Consider the following 8,970-nt stretch of genomic DNA (forward strand, 5'->3'; position numbering starts at 1 on the left):
CCAGTACCTCGTCTCTTACCTTCCAAACTTTACAGAAGCTCTCCTGCGAACCTTGCAGAAGTTTGGAAGGTAGGAGACGAGGTACTGGCAGAAGTAAAGCTGTGAGTACTGGGCGTGAGTCGTGCTTCGGTTGCTCAGATGGTAGAGCGCTTGCCCGCGAAAGGCAAAGGTCCCGAGTTCGAGTCTCGGTCGGGCACACAGTTTTAATCTGCCAGGAAGTTTCATATCAGCGCACACTCCGCTGCAGAGTGAAAATCTCATTCAAGAATACCTGATCCATCTATCCTGACGTAGGTTTTCTACTGTTTTCCAAAATCTTTACCGAGGGATGCCGGAAACATGCATACCAAAATGCCATGGCTGACATCTTACTATTCTGAGAATGAGTTGCCAGAGAAAAGGTAATATCAGAATTGAAGCTATGAGTACGTGAGTCGTGTCTCAATACAATGCTTTCATTTGTAACTCTTATATTTAGTCCGTATTTGCATAGGAAAAAAGAACAAAATGAGGATATGGGAATTGTGGACCCGCCTTTATGGTTTATTCATTTATTCCCCAAACTGGTTTCAGAGACAAATATCGCCATCATCTGTGGGTCCTTTAAATCTAAAACCTGCAGAAAATAGCACAGTTATAAAACAATAAACACGTTATTACCTGTGTACTGTTTGTTTTTTAAATATACTTTTTTGTGTTACTTTCATAATAAATTATTCGTTACACAGTACAGCATGGTTTTAAAATTGTCATTACTGTTCGTGACATACTTTTTGTGTTTTTCTGTTGTCGTTTTCCTCGGCATACATCATGTCATCGGCAACTGCGTGAGCGGCTGTTAACAAACGAATACAAAAACGTGAACTTACCTATGTCAGCGCCACGCAGCTTTGCGGCAGTGTTGTGGAAACAGTATCGGTGTGTACTAGGTCGTTACATAGTTTCTCGCGTACTCACGTTCGCTGGACGGCTTGCAGCTATTTTTATACACAGAGAAACATAAGTTGATAACGCAAAACATTACGCCATATTGACGTTTGCGTGTGTCGCGAGAAATGTATCGCATGTTCCAAGATTGCTGTAAAAATAGTGGCGGAAGTTCTGACGACTTCTGTTCTTCGTTTATGCCTCAGTTTGTTATGGGGGAGTGGTTCTTTTGCGTGTGTGTGCTTTCTGTTAAGTGTCCTGCGGTAGTTCTCTTAGAGCAGGAAAGGGTGTGTGGTTCCAAAGTGTTGTGTTTTCGTTTATTACGTTTTTGTCTTCCACTACAGCCTTTTGTATGTAAAAATTTTCTTCTATTTTTTGGCATAAACAGAAAAAATTCTGGAAGAGAATAAAGTGACCAAGCTAACCGATGATCGTACACAAAGATTTCAAAGAAACCTAAAGACATTCTTAAAAAGCATCGCACGCATCCTCACACAGAGCCAGACAAAAAGAATGGTACAGAAAACTCCTACAGCTCCTCTCTTAACAACCGTCCACAAACCTCTTATCCCAGTCAGACCACTGGTGGGCTTCAGAGGGACCCATGTATAAATTCCTAGAGAAAACATACACAAACACAAACAACAGAAACCTAAAAAACGCAGCAGACATAATAGAGAAAGAGAGGAACATCAAAATCCCCCCCAACAGCAAGACTCACACAGTTGCAGATGACATGATTTATGCCGAGGAAAACGGCAAAAGAGAAACACAGAAAATATGTTGCAAACAGCGACAACAGTCTTAAAACCATGTCTTAATGTATAATAAATGAGGTACTATGAAAGCACTCACAAAAAATACTATTTAAGAAACAAACAGTACACATGTAATAACGGTCTACAGTGTTTTATAAGCATGCTATTTTCTATATGTTTTAGATTTAAAGAACTCACAGATGATGGGGATATTCTTCTCTGAAAGTAGTGTGGGGAACGAATAAATAAATAAATAAACAAGAAAAGTCTTTTGCATCAAGCCGGAACCACAATTCCCATGTCGTTCTTCATGTCACGATACATCAGTTGGTGAGAGTAATGTCCGCAAAGGAGGAGGACCGCGTTTGAGTCCCAGCCTGACAAACAGTTTCCACCTGTCAGTTGTTGTTGTTGTTGTTGTTGTGGTCTTCAGTCCAGAGACTGGTTTGATGCAGCTCTCCATTCTACTCTCTCCTGTGCAAGCTTCTTCATCTCCCAGTACCTACTGCAACCTACATCCTTCTGAATCTGCTTAGTGTATTCATCTCTTGGTCTCCCTCTACGATTTTTACACACCACGCTGCCCTCCAATACTAAATTGGCGATCCCTTGACGCCTCAGAATATGTCCTACCAATCGATCCCTTCTGCTAGTCAAGTTGTGCCACTAATTTCTCATTTCCCCAATTCTATTCAGTACATCCTCATTAGTTATGTGATCTACCCACATAATCTCCAGCATTCTTCTGTAGCACCACATTTCGAAAGCTTCTATTCTCTTTTTGTTTAAACTATTTATCGTCCATGATTCACTTCCGTACAGGGCTACACTCCATACAAATATTTTCAGAAAAGACTACCTGACACTTAAATCTATAACCGATGTTAACAAATTTCTCTTCATCAGATACGCTTTCCTTGCCATTGCCAGTCTAAATTTTATATCCTCTCTACTTCGACCATCATCAGTTATTTTGCTCCCCAAATAGCAAAACTCATTTACTACTTTGAGCGTCTCATTTCCTAATCTAATACCCTCAGCATCACCCGATTCAGTTCGACTACATTCCATTATCTTCACCTGTCAGTAGGATTCAGATTTCCGTTTGTCCCATTACTGATATATAATAGTGTGAAACAACTTTACTATCGATTTCATTATAATTGTCGTAGCTATTTGTCTTTGTCGTCGTTAGGTCGAAGACTGGTCTGAAGCAGCTGTCCATGCTACTTTGCGAATCTCTTCACTCTCAAATACCTACTGCAACCTGCTTTCATTTGAACCTGTTTACCGTACTCATCATTTGGTGTCCAACTACAATTTTTATTCCCCACACTTCTTCTCCATTACCAAACGGACGATTCCCTGACGCCTCAGGAATTGTCAACTGATCCCTTCTTTCAGCCCCATTGTGCCATATTTTTTACTGTCCCTAATTCGATTCAGTATCATGTCATTAATTAAATCATCGACACACCTATTATTCAACAGTGTGCTCTAGTACTACATTTCAATATCCTTATTCTCTTCTTGTGTCAAATGCTTATAAACTGTGTTTCACTTCGATACAATACTACACTAGACACAAATACCTTCAGAAATTACTTCCTTGTAGTCAAATGTATGTTAAACAATAAGAAAATCCTCTTTTCGAGAGATCCTTTCCCAGCTGTTGCCAGTAGGTACTTTTTATCCTGTCTACATTGGCTATCAACAGTCATATTGCTGCAGTCATAGGACAACTCATCCACTGCTTTAGTGTCTTACGTCCTAATCTAGGTACACTTTTGAATGTGACAGGTCAACATTTCAGCAATCTTAGTAGCTCGCTTAATAAGATATGGATATGTTGAGATGTATTTCACTACCTGATGTGACGGAGACATTTGACAGAAAATGAAACATAGTAAATGAATTATCGTTCAATTCTTGACAGAGCATGGCAATAGTATCATAACGGAAACATTTTCCCTATGTTGTGCAACCGTTACGAATTTAATCACAACATATCATGATGTCACTTGATCATGGTATAAGGACCTGATTCCTAGTTTGTGATTATATAAATAACAGTTGCAGAACATCAGTAAAGTTTTCCTTCATGACATGGAAATGGCACTATGTGCAAACGAGGAACTAAGATTTGAAGTTTGTGTATATTCAGTGAACAGTACACGTATGCCTCAAATAGTAATAATAGTGTGGTGATCGTAGAACGACATGTCTTTTGTAGAAGGAAATTAATCTAGTAATAATGGTACACCATTTATCAGTGAAATTAAAAATGAATGAAGTGTGCCTCAAGTCACCAACTATAACACGATTTCCAACCTCATGCTTATGATAGACGAATTAAGTGTTGGCTGAAAGTATACAAAACAAAGAGCTTCTGGAAAGGATGGAATCATCTCATCACACGAAATGCTACCCTTCCACTTAACTGAGCATAGGGGTCGCTTTGGAGTGCTGGATGCTTTGCTTAAGGGGAGGCACCAGGTATCACGCCACCCTCCACTGCTGACGTCAGAGGCGGCGGTGAGGTGTACCTCCCACTCGCTCGTGTGGAGTCAGCGCGGTCACCTGGATCGACGAGGAGATGTCGAGGAGTGGCAGAAAGGAATTTTTGCCTTTGGACTTGTCCACGACCACACCACAAGCAAAGTTAAACGACCGGTTGGTGTACCAACGCGAATGGTGAACCACTCGCAGTGATGTAAGGGAGTGGCGTAAAGAGATCCTAGCCAACAGGGCTGGTGAGGAGTGTCACTCGAGCTCAAAGGGGATCGGTTTCAAACCAGGCACGAACTGCCGCCGCGTGTGAAAGCAGATCCATCTCAATCATCGCTACCACAGCTGCACAGACTCAACATTTCGAGTCAGTGATCGTCGCCCACAGAGACACAGACAGCTATGCGCCTAGAGTGGGTCAGATAACACAGAGACGGACAGTGGCTGGTTGGAGGTGCGTTACACGGGTCGCTGTTTCACCTCTTCTATAATTATCGAGGTGTCGACTGGACCGACGGCCGAATGTAGCGTTTTAGCTGCAGTGTGTAGAGGATGTAGTTAAGGCCAGTGGTGGTTCCATGGTGTTATGGAGTATTTCTGTCATTATGACCTGGATTCAGTCATTAAGGTTAACGTGAGCCTGGATCAGCACGTTTATTTCAACATTCTTGGTGACGAAGTGTTTCGCTATCTTCTATACCTTCCTGATCAATATTCTCTGGACACTTGCAATGTAGAAGATGACAAAGTCGTGTTCTCAGGGCTGCGTGCATACATTCCTCGTTTCCCGAACACTCAGGCGCCCTACAGCACCACTAGACAACCCGATCTTAGAGCCGCAGGCATTCTATGGTACTATCTGGAATGGCAGCTGAGACACGGCAGCCGACATCCCCACAGACTGATGGCTCCACTGGATCTGATCATCAGTTGGAGGCCTCAGGTGGACGTTGTGTATCTGAAGAAACTTTTGGCACTCTCTCCCGTGTCGAACTGACGGTATTTTCGAGGCTAGAGGTGGTAATATCGTGATGCCATTTCATGATCCTTCGAGGAAAAGATGGCTTCAATCTCTGTCTTAGTAGAACTTAATGATGTATGGAAAGAATGGGAATCATACAAGCAACTAGTTGTATATCAAAAGTTTATTCGAAACCTCACCTAGGTTTCAACAGATATAAACCTGTCTTCCTTGGAATAACTAATAACACGGTTTAACTTATTTCGCGAAAAGAGAAACCAGACCAATAGGCTCGGGCAACACTAAAAACATCCATATAAATGCTGAGGTATATGAGCTGTGCTGCGGCTCGCCTTGGTGCTGTTGTAGGTTTCCGTCCTCTGCTGGAGGCCAGACTGTATCATTTAGTTGACGTGGTTGCGGTTGTTGCTTTCTGCTTGTGCTGACTGGTGGTACTTGGTTTTGCAAGCGTTGCCTATCCGCTAGTGGCAGCAGCGGCGTCATCGATGTTTAGTAACTGTGGCCCTATCTTTGGGGTGAAGTCGTTGTTATTCCAGGGCGTGTGAGTGAGCGGTTCGGTTGGGGACTCCGGAGGAGCCAAGAGGGCAGTGGGAGAACACGCCGGGACCACTGGCGGCGCACCTGCACTGCCAGATGGAAGGGCTGTGGTCGCGAGGGTACACGACCCAGTTGTCAACCGGATCCAACAAGCTTTAAGTTGAGTGGAATTTAACCCTAGCAGTGAAACTTTCCCCATTGTGAGATCTCGCGATTCTCCAGTGACTTGGGTTCGCACTGCTGCTCCAGTGTCGCCGAGACAAAGAGATGCCAGTGGAGTGCTTGGGGAAGGCGGATCTAATTGGCATTCCTCGACTTCTTGTTACTAATTGCTGCATTCTATGTGCTACTAAGTTCAACCAGCGGTATTTTTCCTGCCTGGTGGCCGCAAACGACCCAGTGACCTGCTCTGGAGGATAGTGTGTGAAACGGCAGTGTACATTTGCTCGTCTTGCTGCTGCTGTCCAGTAAGGCGTGTAGTTTGGACAGTTTCCTTGATTTGTAGGTCGGTGGGTGTTTCTTCTACTCTGTTAGTAGTGGTTCCTTTCAGAAGCTCTGAACACAGCATTCTGAGGACATAGTGCTGACCGCCGGTTCCGGCTTGGGCGTGGTGTTCCATCGTTGCATTAGTTTTAGGACTTTAGTCATTCGTTAGTTAGGCACTAGTCTGAGTTACCGTCTTGTGAAGTGAATGCAACTTTTCGCTGCCTTTCTCATCGCCCGCGAAAGTGTTTTTGGCCTGACCTCCTCAGATGCCGATTTCTGGAGCACCATCTGTGACTAGCCCTTGTGTTTCATTATTGTGTTATTATTTTATTATTGTATTACCAAGTTACCATCATTTTGTCACACCTGTTTGGTGATCACTTGCCTGTCATTTACATTAACTTCCGCTATTGCCTTTCTGTTTGACTGTAACTTACGTTCGTAAATTTTTTTTTATAATTGCCATTCTTGGCGTTAAGGGCCTTCAGCCGTGACTATGGCTACTTGTCTTAAAATTCTAATTTGGCAATTATATTTTAGCAGTTAACCTTTGAGACCTTGGTGATTAGTTTTCAATATTTTAATAACTGTAGTTTGTAAGTTGCTACAAGTTAAACGATTCTTGATTTATTGTCATTAAGGCTTGCGGCCGTGAAAGAATTCTTAAATTATTGCCATTATTTTAATTTGTTGTTGATTTTAAATAAATTGTGTGTGATTAAAAGAAAAGCCAACCAATAGTAACTGATTACGGCCCTGTCCATAATCGTAACCGAATGCTGCCTTCCTTGACCACAGGTCTCAGTACAGCCACATGGCTTAATGAACAGTAAACCAAGGTAAAAGTCTGAATAAACTTCTGACGCGCCACTGGTTGGTTGTACGATTTCTATGGCTTCCATAATTTTACTGTTTCTGACTGCTGCCATCTTAGAGGTATTAATCACGTATACATAGCAGATGATGAGCATTACAGTTATCTTATGGTGCAGGGTGTTGACTTTGTAATTGCTTCTTCCAAAAAAAGTAATTAATTTAGACACTGGTGGTGTTTACTGTTCAGTTTTGAACTTATTTACAACTAGCAACGACATCAAGCTACAGCTGTTGTCATCCCAAATGACACTGTACTTTTGTTCATTTTTGATAATATTGTGGGGAAGTAGAGATATAAATTTAATTTTAGTACGGCAATTGTCTCTATCGCTAAATGTTTTATTGATGGTTACCGCTTTCAATCTTTGACTATCATCATTAGACCATTTACTGTCTTCTGTAGCGATATGCAGAGAAACCGACCAGAGAGAGGCGTATGGCACGAAGCACATTCATTGACTGCTCTGAGGAAAGTGTCGACAGAAGAGGTGGCGGCAGAAGCTACTAGCGTGTAGCCGCCTTGGGTCAAACTGATGTGTGCTTATTGACAGATAGCTAGTCTCGGAAAATTGGGAAAGTAGGTGATAGGATAGAGAACAAATTTAAGGACAGCTGTGCCGTAAGTAGCTATGGCGACGAGTGCTGCACTTACCTCGGTATAGAGCAGGAGTCGATACAGACTTCAGGGCTGCGGCAGTCGAGCTCCTTGACGAGTTCGCTGGATTCGCCATTCGTGAGGCGGCGGAGCTGCGCCAGGGCGCCGGCGCACACCCCTCCCTCCTCCGCTCCAGCTGCTGGCGGCGGCGTCAGTCCGGAGTCCCAGATGCGGGCTGCCAGGCGCTGCGCGGCTGAGACCGCGGCGGACGGCTGCTCCAGCGTGTCGCACGTTACCGTCATCCGGTATCGTTCTGCGAAACGCGGTTCGTTCACCTCGAGGTCTGCACTGTGAATACTCTCACGAGCTTCCACTGACTACTCCTATCCACATCAGTACTACCAGCCACTGAAAGTGAAACACTAAGCAGCAGCCAACGATTTGTGGCAAGGCGTGAAGTGTGCTGCACACTTTTATAAGCAAACGGTCGGCAAATCAACTGACTGTCAGCACGGCGGCCACTGCTGCGGCTCCCCTTGACGAGGAAGCGGGCAGAGCTGAGCCGACAGTACAACACTGGACACTGTGCCGACATTCCAGATGAGCCTTTGTTCTGATGACAGCATTGCTATGGACGATCGAGGCCCCGAGCAGAGTGGAGAATACGTAATCAGTTACATGGGTGGCAGCTGTTACATTTCTGACTCTTCAAGACCCTTCGCTTGCGCTATTTTCGACATCGTATCCACAAAATAATTCGAGGCTCCGTGACACCCATGCAGATCTGCCCCAGCTCGAGAGAGTCAGCACCACCCAAAACAAACCCTACCACAGGAACTTGAAATGTGCCCGGATTGGCGCAGAGGGTATTATTCAAGTCAGAAATACAGTTATCGTTAAATGATTTGGTTTACGGGTTTGGGAATAAGACATATGGACCACCGCACATAAATCTTTGCAGAACGTCAGAGGAGAGACAGTCTTACGTTGTTGTCGGAGCTGCCAGTACAGGGCTGGACAGGAGACTCCAGGCTGGCCGAGAGGCAGCTGGACTGGAGGCGGCAGGGCCCTCCAGATGCCACCCCTCCCTACAGTGGTAGCCGGTGGGAGCCTCTCCTGGTGGCTCCAGAGCTCCAGTCCAGGCTGGGTCGTGAACGGCGACTCCAGGTATTCTGTGCTCTTATCTCCTGGAGCACCACACAACAACCGCAGCCAGGAAAGCTGGAATTCTTTTTGATATAATCGGCATACCGCTCTTTCCTCGCTTTAATCGCTGGGATGCGCCTCTGAGCTGTGTTTTC

The 8,970-nt window shown here is 44.3% G+C and overlaps 1 protein-coding gene across 1 annotated transcript in view; it reads right to left on the reverse strand.

Moving 5' to 3' along the window:
• The window catches only part of LOC124719802, a 116,021-nt gene extending 108,050 nt beyond the window's left edge, over positions 1-7,971 (reverse strand). Inside the window, exon 1 of the mRNA XM_047244996.1 lies at positions 7,727-7,971. Within this exon, the coding sequence (XP_047100952.1) occupies positions 7,727-7,971 (245 nt within the window). The remainder of the gene's footprint in view (positions 1-7,726) is intronic.
• Between the last annotated feature and the right edge of the window lie 999 nt (positions 7,972-8,970).

The sequence above is a fragment of the Schistocerca piceifrons genome, chromosome 11 (assembly GCF_021461385.2).
Source record: "Schistocerca piceifrons isolate TAMUIC-IGC-003096 chromosome 11, iqSchPice1.1, whole genome shotgun sequence".
NCBI classification, from domain to species: domain Eukaryota; kingdom Metazoa; phylum Arthropoda; class Insecta; order Orthoptera; family Acrididae; genus Schistocerca; species Schistocerca piceifrons.